At 37.0% G+C, this 13,717-nt stretch overlaps 1 protein-coding gene across 1 annotated transcript in view; it reads left to right on the top strand.

Moving 5' to 3' along the window:
- cog5 (component of oligomeric golgi complex 5) overlaps positions 1 to 12,066 on the top strand; it is a 77,892-nt gene extending 65,826 nt beyond the window's left edge. Inside the window, exons 17-22 of the mRNA XM_077235134.1 lie at positions 786 to 889; positions 3,047 to 3,284; positions 4,065 to 4,141; positions 9,508 to 9,634; positions 9,995 to 10,074; positions 11,638 to 12,066. Coding sequence (XP_077091249.1) covers positions 786 to 889; positions 3,047 to 3,284; positions 4,065 to 4,141; positions 9,508 to 9,634; positions 9,995 to 10,074; positions 11,638 to 11,749 — 738 coding nt within the window. The 3' untranslated portion in view covers positions 11,750 to 12,066. The remainder of the gene's footprint in view (positions 1 to 785; positions 890 to 3,046; positions 3,285 to 4,064; positions 4,142 to 9,507; positions 9,635 to 9,994; positions 10,075 to 11,637) is intronic.
- Positions 12,067 to 13,717: the final 1,651 nt, after the last annotated feature.

Below are 13,717 nucleotides of genomic sequence, written 5' to 3'. Positions count from 1 at the left end.
CCAAAACTCATCAGTGACAGAATGGAGAAAAAAATATTTTTTTTCAGTCGCTCAGTTCTCCTCTGGCCAGCCAACAGTGTTTGATCTATGATTCAGGCAATATTACAGGTCAGAAGGAAATTGGATCAGAACATTCAGCTCATTCTGAAATATTCTGTAGTCACATTCGATATAAACTTGTCCCAAATGAACTTGGACTGACTTGCATCACCAACGTGTAGAACTGAAAGGCATGACGGTGCCATTTAAGACAGGACATCACCCTTCACATTTCTACTCCTCATCACATCACACTCTTTACATCTATTCTGAACCAGAACACAACAAACACAACAGAATGAAACGAGGCACCAATACCTCCAAACCTCTAGCTGGGCAGAGAATGATGGGAAAGCTAAATCTGTTGAGTATGTGACCACCAACTTTGTTGTGAGGGGGTTTACGAGGAAGAGATGTGCACATGAGATTTGCTCTTTATCTCCTGCCTGCAGGGAATTTTACCGATGACGGGTCCTATTTGGTCAGAGAGACCTATTGGGTTTGCATTGATGTTGCATTGATGGAGAGTCAGATAAGAGTCTAGGACGAGCTGCCATGACACACGCGATGGTCAGACTGATGTCCCATCAGCAAATGTCAGGCCATCACATGGGAGGAGGGAGAGCAGGTGTTAGAAGGAAATGCTACACAAACCGATGACCTTCAAAAGAAGAAACTCTTTCACACCTTCAATAACAATGATTCTCTCTCTTCTTGTTAAATTCATTCTTTTTTGTCTTTTGCAGTCGGTTCAGGCTCTGATGAGTAGTGCCGTTCAGCCCCTGCTGAATTCTGTTACTGACTCCGTCGAAGCAATACTCATTACTATGCACCAGGAGGATTTCTCTGGGTAAGCAAGCATCAAACACACTGTTATTGCATTGTGCTATCAGTACTGTATATACAGCATATATTGCATGCATTCCAAAACAAATACATGTGAAACTACTCAAAGATAAACAGAATTTAATATAGTTAGTTTTCATTTTAATTTAATGTTGTTTTGACTTTTGACAGTTATATCAAACAATGAGTCAAGGAGGATGATAATTAGATTGCTTCCAGTTCATTTATCACAGGCTTTCCAAACTTTTTTGTCAGCCCCTGAGATTTTAAGTTAGCATTTCAATAATGTTGTCACATTTGCATGTTCAGGTCTCTGATGTTGATAAATTATAAGTAGTAGTGTGTTTTAGCTCTATAAAAATAAAGTAAGAAATATATTACTGTTGTAAATTACCACAGTACTGTAAAATAAATATTTGATAGTTAAAATGAAATGTTGCATGCTTCACTCTGAAACTGCAGCCTTTGATTTTATTAAACTCCTTGCAGTTCCCTCACAAACTGATCAACAAGTTGTCCAGAAAAGTAGTAAAGTAGTCCGAGTAGTTTAACCGGCAGCTGAAAAGCAAGAAACCTAACACTCCAGTTTTACTCAATTTTCAGATATATATTTGACCATTTCAAAATACCTCACAAAACAAATTAGAGATGTCAGACTTGGGATTTATGGTTGCCCAAAGATTGTGTTCTCCCCCTTGTGGGCTTTTCCTCAAACACTAACATGGCATTTGGGATTGTGTGCCCTATTTAATCTTGAAGGCAGTTCTGTGATCAGTTCTCTCTCAGCTCACCATATTTCAACATAAATGGTTTCTTAAAGCAAGAACGTGTGATGGGTGTGCTGTCATATTTCTTTACCATTTAAAAAATGTATGGGAGTGCTGCCAGCATTTTTAAAATTAGGTATAACAATGCTACAGTGACAGGGTGATGCAATTTAGTTTGCCAAATTAGTTTTGCTCCAATTTGACTTTTAATTTCACTCTTTCCCTAATGTTCAGTCTTTAGGCTTTACAAATCTCAATTCAGTTATTTGTCAAGCTGAAAGATGGCATGAGAGTGCGAGTGCAACCAGACTACAGACATGAAAATCCTCATGATGTGGGGATGTACATGTGTGTTTTTGACATGTTCCCTGAAGACTCTTTTGCATTTATCTCTCGTCGTCTCCTGCTCTTTCTCTCATTCGTTGGTCTGGTTGGTCCAGCCAATACAACAGAGAGTGATGTGCCAGCGTTTGATAACATTTAAACCATCACCCCTGTAATTCAACGCGGCTTCCTTTTGTCCACATCTCTCGTCCCCTCAGGGCAACTAGAGTCAGGCTTGGTGGACTTGTTTTATTTTGTGTCCCTGCTGTCGGGCACTCCTGAGGAATGACGGCAGAGAAATAAACATGCTATAGAGATGGCTTTGTCTAAAAAACACCATGTCAGCAGCAATCTTTTTTGTAGATGAGCTAAATGGGAGAATCTCACGAAAACAATGTCCAAGTCATATTTTACTGTAAAATCAAAAGTAAGAAATAATGTATATTGTGTAAAACTGCAGGACCGTTTTTGTTCTATTATTTCCAAATATATATATTTTTTAAATTAAGTATTTATATATTGTGGCTGTATTTGTTGTACTGCCTTTAATGCGTGCTGATTTTAATTAAAACAATCATTCTATTATAGTATTTGTATTCAAATATTAAATAAATGCTCTATTACAGTAGTGAGAATCATCAAAAATAAAAACAGATGAATTACATTAAAAAAACAAACTTAAAAGACATACAAACACATTTAGGTAAGGAAAATGATTTGTGCTTAATCAAAGCATGAAAATAATGGTTTTAATTGCATCCTGACATATACTTTTTTTATTTTTTATTTTAAGGTAAAACGTGAGAAAACTATAACGTGAGATTCACAAAACATGGCTTCTTCATGTGTGTAAGGAGAAACATCAGGGAAAACTGATTGTTACTTGCTAAAAGGCATTAACACGACCTTCCTTTTCTGACATTGTGTATCTCAGCAGTTCCAGTAGCGACACATTTATGATATTGATTATGTGACAGAGGAAATCAATTGTGTTGCTTGTAGCTGTGGTCTATACTCACATTACAGGATTACAGTACACTACTCTTTTGTTTGTGTATGTTTGCGCCCAGTCCTCTACCCGTGGTTGGCCGCCCGGACGTGCCGTGCTCTTTGTACATGCGTGAGCTGCAGGGCTTCATCGCTCGCGTGATGAGTGACTACTTCCGCCCGCTGCAGTGTCTGGACTTCCTGTACGACAGTACGGAGAACATCGCCCAGCGCGCCATCACCCTCTTCATCCGCCATGCCAGCATCTTGCGTCCGCTCGGAGAGGGCGGGAAGATGAGGCTGGCAGCAGACTTTGCTCAGGTGAGGAAAATGAGGGTCATTCGTCTCTCGTTCACAATCTAGGGGTCTTCCTCCTTTGGTGCTGGGTTTCAAAATAACATTCAAAAGTGAAAATTCATCATTTGCTCACCCTCATGTTGTTTCAAATTCATACCCAACTTCCTTTCATCCATAAAAGAAATTGTATGGGAACTGTTGCCGTCAAGCTCCGAAACACCATAAAAGCGATCATTCTGGAGCATGCATTAAAATTTAAGCATTCATTGAAAATTCATTGTAGCTCTTAAATCAAATATATGGTGCCTTTAGACCAAATAATTCATTTAAAAAAATGAAATTTCTGTCATTTACTCACCCTGATGTTGTTTCAGATCTTTCTTTTATCTCTAAAACATAAAGTATATGGGACATGGGGCTGTCAAGCTCCAAAATAATGATGTCTTGAATTCTTCTAAAGTTATACATTAGCTTTCTGTAAGAAACAGAGCAAAATTTAAGCTTCACTGAAAATTCACGGTAGCTCTCAAATTAAAGGTGGGGTATGTGATTCTCTTTTTTGTCCATTTTTTCAAAATAACTTGAAGTCCTATTCCTAACCCAACTTACAGCCACTGAGTTAGAAGCACTGAAATGAAAATTAAGCAATTTAATCATCTGTGGAACGGGCAGGACTCGAAAAACTCCAGCCAATCATTTCCAAGACCACCTAGAATCATTGGACAGTACGTTCGTCAATCAAACGGTTGTACCACACACCCCCTCTGCATCTGTGAGTAAACATCCCATGTGCATGTGTTACAGATGGAGCTGGCCGTGGCTCCTCTCTGCAGACGGGTGTCAGATTTGGGGAAGGCGTACCGTCTCCTGCGATCTTTCAGGTGAGTCTTTATTTACAGTCTGGATGATGTCAGGTGACTTCATCTTCCTGTCCTCGACTGACTACACTTAGCTCCTGATGTCACATCAAGAGTGATTCTTTTGTGTGTATTTCTCACACAAACGCTCTCAATTAGTGTTATCCTTCGTTCTCCTCCTCCCCCCGCTGAGACGAAGAGGTCGCCTGGAGTCTTCCCTCTGAAAATTGCTGTTAATTAACAGTGAGAGAGAGAGAAAGAAAGGAAGGTTATTAATGGAGATGCTCGTCTGATTAGCTGAGGAGAAGTCAGTGTCTGGATATACTCTAATGCTCACCTTAAATTGCTCCTTTGTAGTTTGGCTTATAACAGCTCCATGTTCTTGTTCTTGATTTATTAGTTCACGTTATTCCAAATAAAATAAAAAAGTTCTCTTTCGTAATCTTTCATCAGGGTATAATGACTTGCTCATCCATTTAATCGTCTTTCCGTTTCAGACTCTTTGCAAAGCTGCATTGTGTGTAAATGTGACAGTGATGCGTTAATGTTTTGTTTCTCGCTGTTGTCGCTGCATTGCATCAACAAATGCTCTTTTGGACGTAGAGAAAGTTGTCAGTTATGAACTGATGTCTCATGTTACGAACACTTTGACTTTCAGATTTACTGACATGTTTGATTCAGGCAGGTTGCATTCTCTGTACTTCCTCCAGGCAGTCTAATAAACATTAGTGAGGTCTCTCCAGGACGGCTAATCAAATTAAACCTCAGCCATCTATGCCAGCTCTGAGAGCGGCTGCCGTGCCTGGATCCCTCATGAGCAAGGCCTGATTCACCACTAGCAAATTTTTTTATTTTTTTATGTGTGTGTGCATAAGGATGCAAAAAGATGTCTGACGTCCACTGGGGAAATATGTTATTATAAGAGTGCCCTAAAGTAGAGATATTATCATTAATATGGAGATATTGGTCTTGTTTGATCGCATTGTTGAGGGACCGGAGATGGGAAGTGATGAAAATTTCGACCTGGAATGAGGATTGCTAGAAATGGTTCAACTTGTAAATAATGTTTTTCATATTCATGAACATTTTTGATTAAAATAGCGCCCTGACTAATACAGTATGAGGACATAGTTGCCCTCTAGATGTGTTTTAATTTAGAGCTGATTCATGAAGGTATCTTGTGACGCTGACCTTTCCTCTGTTGACTTGGGCAGCACATGAAAAATATTTTTTGCTATGTAAACATCACATACATGTAAACAACATATCTTACGATATTACACCAGCTGAAGTATCACGATACCATGCAGCATTGTGTTAATTCTAGGGCTGGGGCGGTATGGATTTTTTCTAACCGCGGTTGAAAAGCAACCTGCGGTATTCCTGCGTTATAGCGGTAAACCGCTTTAAATAGGACGTGGAATGCGATCTCTTGCGCGTGAACTGGAGCTCGTCTCATAAATGAACCGAAACTCCGCGTATAGGCTAGGCCTTGTCTCACAGACATGAGAAATAAATAGAAAGCTTAAAAATTTAAACAAAATTCAAAACGAAATGATACAATTTGGACAGTAGCCTAGTCAGGTAAGGTCAGGTTTGCCGATGTGCGTTATAGGCTTATTATTTATTTATTTTTATCCCTGTGTGCCGATCAGAGAATGAGTTCACTGCTGATATTCTGGGGATACAACATAGCCAATAGGCTATACTAGCGACTTTAGCCTTTAAATATATTTGCTGCATTGGATCAGTCTCCTTTCTACAGCCAAGAGCTTTCTAGCCTCGCGGCAGCAGCGCCTCGCATCGCTCATACACCTTAAAACAGTCAGCGCCATGAATGCGGTTTCGTAAATTGATCAAAAAACGTTGGTGCGGATGATAGCGGACAGATGATGAGTTTTGTGATGCGGTTGGGGATGAAATAATAATAGCCCATCAGCGCATCTCTAATACGAATGTAATGTTACGTCAACATCGCGTTCCCCAACTCGCGAAAGGTCGGATTTGCTCTATCTTTTTGATGATAAGTTTTGTTTAGAAAACCTTGAATCCATGTAAGACACAATAGACATAATCCATGTCATTAGAATCAATGAATCCATGTCATTAGATACAACATGCACACACGTGCAGGCCGATGTTTTTTTGGGGGGGGGTTTGGGGTTTTGGGGTTTTTTGTGGTGATGACGGTGACGAGCTCAGACCCGCGGTTGGAGTCATGTGACCGCGGTATTGCGGTAACCGTCCCAGGCCTAGTTAATTCATAATTCAAATTAAGACATGAATGTAAATGAAAACTTTTACTTTATTAATGAGAATGAATAACTTGGCTATTCATTTACCAATCAAATTAAATCAGTGTTAATAAAATCCATCTTAGCACCGCAGAAGTGGCATCTAGATATATTTACACTGAGTTTAATGCTGCTCAGAGGTGGTATTAATGCATTTATACTGCAATTACAATTGCATAAATAATGTTATGAGATTAATATTTTAAATATAAAATTCTGAATATAGAAATATGAAATGGTAACAACAGGCCTACTTTTAAAAGAATTTCCCTTGCAGTGATTTTGAGTGGCTCAATATCATGATATTATTACCTTTTCTTTTCTTTTTGCTATATTAATAACTTACAATGTTCCAAACTCTCTAAATGAACACACAGGAGAATAACACAAACCACACAATGTATAAACTGAACTTAATCTGACCAGGAACAACTGAAACACAGGTCTTTATAAATGGGGGTAGAACAAAGGAAAGTAAACTAGATATGTGAAACTAATAAGTAACTATGGAAACAAACGAGAATCAGTAATCAATACTGAATTCAGACTGAAACAAAACAGACCGGGGAAACAGGAACTGAAGGAAACAGAACAGGATGTCAAAATAAGGGTCCACAGTACAAACAGAACATAAACCCGATGGACGACAAGACTAGAACTAGGGCTGCTCGATTATGGAAAAAATCATAATCACGATTATTTTCGTCAGTATTGAAATCACGATTATGTAACATGATGATTTCACATGACTTTTGGAACGTGTTGCATTTATTAAAAAGATTTATTTCAACAATTCTTAAAAAATCTAAATTTGAACATTTATTGTACTTTAACTATTAAAATAAATAATATAACAGATAATACTTCAATAAGTAATAAGTAATAATTCCCACAGGTCTACCATTTATAATGCGGAAAATTCCCCCGCAAACATTGATTCACTTTAGCATGTAGACTGTACGAGTAGCCTAAATGAATCCCCACAGATTATAAAATCAAATCAATCATTTTAAAACTTTCTCCAAGACCAATTTCACAAACCGTGTGAGTGTTCAGCGGTGCCGCGTCTTCTCTCTCACTGTCTCTCAAAATGTGTTGGACAAGGCAAGCGTCGAAACTACATTCTCGCGTTTAGGAGTCTGGACTTTTTCTTCGGAATTGTCACTTGCACAATCGGGCCAGCATTGCATCATAACTAAAGTTGATAATTTTCACTTCTTTTTAAGTCTTATCAGTTTAAACATTCAAGCTGAGAGAGTTTAAGGCCTCGGGATGTGCACGTGTGCCTGTCATTCAGAACACAAGACAAAATAAGAGTGTTCTTGCAAAACAGAACATGGCAAAATAATCGTTTTTACTCGATTGTACTATTTTGGTGATCGTTGGGAGCCAAAATCGAAATTGAAATTCAATTAATTGCACAGCCCTAACAGGAACTAAAGGAAACAGAGCAGAATGTCAGAATAAGGGTCCACAGTACAAACAGAACATAAACCCGATGGACGACAAGCTTTCTAAGACTGCTTATATATTTGACCAGTATCAGCGCTGCTAGTCTCTGCGCATTCTAGACAAGCTGTCAGTCTTTGAGTCATTAAACCATTCATTCAACTAATACATTCAAAAACACTGATTCATTCATTAATGAAACAAGGTGTTGAAATGATTTAAACTTTGAGTGCCACTTTACAGCTCAACCGACCAGCAATGAGTCGCCCGAGTAACAACGCTGAAGCTGATGCTTCCCTTCATTGAGATCAATGGCACAGATTCAGTTCATTGGCCAGCGCTGACGCCACTCATGGGAAAAACCTTTTAACATTGACAGGATGCTACGACAGAGATATTGCTTTCCTTATTTTTTTGCACGAATATATCACTTGACCTGAAGAAGGACAGACAGAGGTAATCACACGGGCTCAGTCAATCTCTCTTTCACTTGCATAGGCTTGTTTAGTGCAAATCTACATTGCCTCTGTACAAATCTCAATTGTACACAGTGTTTTTAAAATTTACATTCTTCACTTATCTTATTTATGTTAAATTATTATTCTTATTTACTTATCCCTACTTATTTAACATTCAATACATATACTTAATCCTCTTCGCCCAGTGTAATGTGACCGCATTCATTACATATGCATTAAGTGTAAAACAAGAAGTGCATAGCCTTATGAGAAAGAAAAAGAAAATGTTTCTTGCATTCCTCTGCGGTTGTTTTCTCAGTATTGCGGTATCACAATATTGCGGTTATCACGACAGCCCTATTGACGCGTATTGAACTATTTTTTCATTGGCGAAATAGAGTTAAAACATCAATATTGACAATGTTGTGTCTAAATTGTAATTCAATATTGAATGCATGTTCCCTACTCTGATTGGAGGATAGCATATATATTATAGCACAGAAATTAATTTATAATGTTAAAATCACATTATAAGGATTGAATGATTGATGAATGGAAATGCGTTCGTCATCGCAAAGATGGTTCTAGAAACTAACCATTACACTGTTCCATAAGTGGTCAAATTAAAATGAAAATAGATAAAATAATTTGAAATAAAACTCATAATATAATGAGATTGCTTTACAATCTCATTATATTGTATTCAAGCATTGCACAAGCTGTTGAGAAGAGGTGAGCTTTTATTACCCAACCGATCAGATGTACGCTTTCCAGCTGGTGAACAATAAAACATTTTTTTTTTTAAAGCATGTAGTCTTGCATTATTTTCCATTTGAAAAAAGCATCGCAATCAAAGTCACTCATAAAATAAAACGTTTCCCTTTACGATCTCATTATATTGTAGTCATGCACAAAAATGAATCCCAGACTTCACTGAACCTGTGATGTTTTTTCTGATTCTGAAATATCATTCTCATCTTGTCAGCGGTGAGTAAGAGATCTGCCACGAACCCACTGGAGGACATCATTTGAGCTCCACTTTAGCATGTCACAAACATTTGGTGAATTTTTTTGGACATTTTTTCATTAGCACCAACCTTCCAAAATCTCCAGCATTCATTTCAGGCTCTAAATTACACCCGGTTTGAGATTTGCAGTGAATATGAATATATATGTCTCTCTGTTTCAGGCCACTGTTGTTCCAGACGACTGAGCACATCACTAGCAGTCAAGCGCTGGGAGATTTGATTCCATACAGCACCATATTACATTTTCTGTTCAATCGTGCCCCAGCTGAACTCAAATCACCACATCAGGTACGCACACACACTAATGCCGAGGGATGGAAACCTCTTGGTTATAGATCCTCAAGGATTAAGGTTTTAGGTTCGGGGTGTTAGCAAGCAGGAGGTTTTTGAGGTCAAATCCTGTTTACTTTGCCCTTGAGCGGGGCAATTCATCTCAAGTTGCCCCATCGCGACTGCCCCTGTGACTGACCTACTGTAAGCAGCTTTAGATAAAAGCTTCTGCTAAATGACACATTTCATATTTGAGTGCTCGGACTGGAAAGGATGAAGATATTTTGGGCCATTTTATAAAATGAGGGTTCTCTAAAATAGCATGGGTGGATTTGTAGAGCTCATATGTACCACTAATACAGCTTTCCCTTGAAACAGAGAGCGGAGTGGTCGATCTCTCGCTATTCTCAGTGGTTGGATGACCACCCATCAGAGAAGGATCGTCTCACCCTTATTAGGTAAGCTTCAGCTGGTGGCGCCAATTCCACCGCTTTCACAATAAAACTTCCCGGTGACATTATCTGGAAGAATACTAACACTCGTTTGATTTAGCTTGTGTTTAGTTTTCCCTTCTTTGACCCTTTATGAAACATTCATATTCAGTTATGTCATTTAAAAACGAACTAGAAATGTCAGGGTTCTCACAATCACAAAAAACCTGGAAATAGCAGGGAATTTTAATAATCAAAATGTAATGTTTTTATAAATTATTTTATAGAGATTGCAATTAGAAAGAGCAATTTCTTTCTAATAAAGTTAATGCAATTGATATATCCTACTAAAAATATTTATATTCACTGTGAAAATGCCCAAGATTTCTCCATGACTTAAAAAAAAGATTTTTTTTTTATTTCCATTACTTTTTTTCAGACTTTGTAATCAGTTTTAAAATTCCCTAATATTTCCAGACCTATAAAAAAATCGTGGACATATTTTAAGTCACTAAATAAATTTTTCTAGTTATGCTCAGCTCGAAAATATTTCATTGGCTAGAAATTGCATTTTGTGAGTGCAAAGTGATTTTTTTTAAATCCCTAATCATAGAAAACTCATAGAAAAACCAGGTGTGGAAACTATAAAATTCAGTACTTCGGACTAGGGCCCCGTTGCATAAACATAGCCACTATGTTAAGACTGTCTAGTTTGAATAACTATCAAGTCAATCTCTCTTTCACTTGCCGTCTGTTTAGGCTTGTTTATTGCAAATCTACATTGCCTCTGTACAAATCTCAATTGTACAAAATGTTTTTAAAATTTACATTCTTCACTTATCTTATTTGTTAAATTATTATTCTTATTTACTTATCTCTACTTATTTAACATTCAATACCAATACTAAATCCTCTTTGTCCCGTGTGAGATATGACACCGCATTCATTACATATGCATTAAGTGTAAAACAAGAAGTGCATAGCCTTATGAGAAAGAAAAAGAAAATGTGTTTTCTTGCATTCCTCTGCGGTCGGTTTCTCAGTATTGCGGTATCACAATATTGCGGTTATCACGACAGCCCTATTGATGCGTATTGAACTATTTTCATTGGCGAAATAGAGTTAAAACATCAATATTGTCAATGTTGTGTCTAAATTGTGATTCAATATTGAATGCATGTTCAATATGCAGCCACTATGTTAAGACTGTCTAGTTTGAATAACTAGCAGTTAGCCAAGTTAAGAATGACTTGTTGATGCATTTCATATAATCCCAACCCTTTTAAACAAATCTACAAATATCCATAAATATTAATATTTGTTTTGTAATTGTAAATAATCTTACTTCTCTGATTTAAATTAGACTAATATACCTTTTTATGTAATTGACATGAAAAAAGACCAGTTTTGAAGAAAAAATTAGATGACTAACTTGTAAGACAAGTCTAAGCAGTTTATGACACCGGCCAGAGGAAATCATTTCTCAGTGCAACATCAGCGTCCTCTACTGGTGCTCTTGAGGAAATACAGCAGCTTTTGTGTAAACAGCGAAAGGAAGAAATTCAAATGTGTGACTTTCCTTTGTTGCAGGGGGGCGTTGGAGGCGTATGTGCAGTCTGTCCGAGCCAGGCAAGGGAAGGAGTTTGCCCCAGTGTATCCCATCATGCTCCAGCTGCTGCAGAAGGCCACAAGCGCATCATAGGAGCCCTGTCTCGTCAGAAAAATGTAGACAATTAATCATAACAATACACTCGTCTTCACCAAAAGAAGTCTTTATTATTATCATCATCATCATTTTGTTTGTTTTGTTCAAATCGGATGTGTAAATTTGTTTGTTTTGCTTCTACAATGTGTGTGTTTTATGGGTTGTTTGGCTTTAATAAGAATCCCAACCTTTTTAACAAATCTACATATATTCATAAATAATATTTGTTTTGCTGGGTGCAACAGAGGGAAAGAAATGAATTACTAAACACATTATGTAAATGTTGAATAAAGAAGGTCTTGACAGGAGCCTCATTCTGGTTTGAATCTGTTTGCTTTATAACTTCTCCAAACGGAAAAATAAAAATGGCAAAGCTACTTTAAAGAAGGACATGAATGTATCACAATCATAGTTTTTTAAATAACAATGGAAGTCAGGGGCACATGTTAAGTAAAAGCTTGAGAATGATCACATCAGTCTGTTAGCTGTATAACTGACTCTTCAGCTCCTCTTCAGAGACACACAATCCTCGTCATGTCTGTCTCCAGCTTATCTCTTTCCACACTGTTTTATTTGACCTACATGGCACAATCCCAGATTCTGGTGTTTAATATGCGCTGTCTGTGGCCTTTGCAAGTGTGCTGCTCTAAAAACATGAATTCAACTTCTCTTCGTCACCAGTTTTGCATAATCATGCAAATGTGATTCATCCACTTGACTAACTGCTCACTGAAAAATTAAACGAATTATGTGTGTAGTGGCCTCATATAAATAACTCAACTGGACATATAAATGACTGTGAAGATGATGTAATGCAACATGCACCCAAACAGACCCGAGACTTTATTTAAAACAAATAAGCAATTTTAAGATGATTTACATCTTGTATAGATTTTAATGGAGCTGAATTTTACTAATATAGAAATTATTATATTATAATTGTAAGAATATAATAATTACAATATTTTAATAATTTTGTTATTTCTGACATTTTAAATCTGCATTGTTTGTCTGTTGTTTAAAAAATACATTTCACAATAAAGCAACCGTATATAAATTTGCATGCTTCTAATTAACTTGTCGTCGTTTTTAAAGTATACATAAGAAAAAGGCTCTGACATTTTCTGGTTTCATTATCAGTCGATGATTAAATAAAAGCCCCAAATATTTGCCAGAACAATATGATCACCAAATCATCAGTCACTCTATTAGATTATATTTTTGTATAATGACTAAATATAATTGTTCATTTACTTCACTCAAATGCCTCAAGTCAGTATATTTATTTACTATTTATTAGTTTGCTCAGTGGCCACGTGTTTATTTTCACATTGAGGGCGGTGTGCATTATTTTAGAACTTTTAAATGGATATCTTCGAGTTTAATGACTTGATAAACAAACCCAGGACTTATTTGGTTTACATAAAGCAATTTGAAGGTAATTTACATCTTATAGATTTTAATGGAAATTATTATTATTATTATCTTGGAACCTTACCCTGCATCTTGTTGTACTTCAACCACTGAAATATGTGAGGGGAAAAAACATGAACCTGAAACCTATAAAACACTGAATGCATTAGAAATTGTTATAATAATGTAACGTTACATTAACCAGAGTCAAAGACGCATGCAGCATTATATATGAATGAATAATATATAATATTGGTCCGGGTTTTTTTTTTTTCAGATTCCTTAGTTTTCTATCAACAACTATGATAGTTTAAATTTATTCTGTTCATACCGGTACATTAGTTGCTTAGATGCATGGTTTATTTACTTCTTAAGGCTATTATTAGATAGATCATTCTATGACTTCGAAAGCAGCCTTATGTGTGGGGGTAGTTATTGGGTGTGGGGTGTCCTCTCATATTACACACTTTCCCGCGAGAAAACCCTGAGTCGCGCCAAAACCCCACCTGTATAACTCACCTTTATTCTTGTCTGAGCTTGTCATTTAAAGCT

The sequence above is a fragment of the Siphateles boraxobius genome, unplaced genomic scaffold (assembly GCF_051911475.1).
Source record: "Siphateles boraxobius isolate OS27281-9 unplaced genomic scaffold, OSU_SipBor_1 19, whole genome shotgun sequence".
NCBI classification, from domain to species: Eukaryota; Metazoa; Chordata; class Actinopteri; order Cypriniformes; family Leuciscidae; genus Siphateles; species Siphateles boraxobius.
The sequence above is the reverse complement of the archived record's forward strand: the minus strand, read 5'-3'. Positions and strand labels throughout refer to the sequence as shown.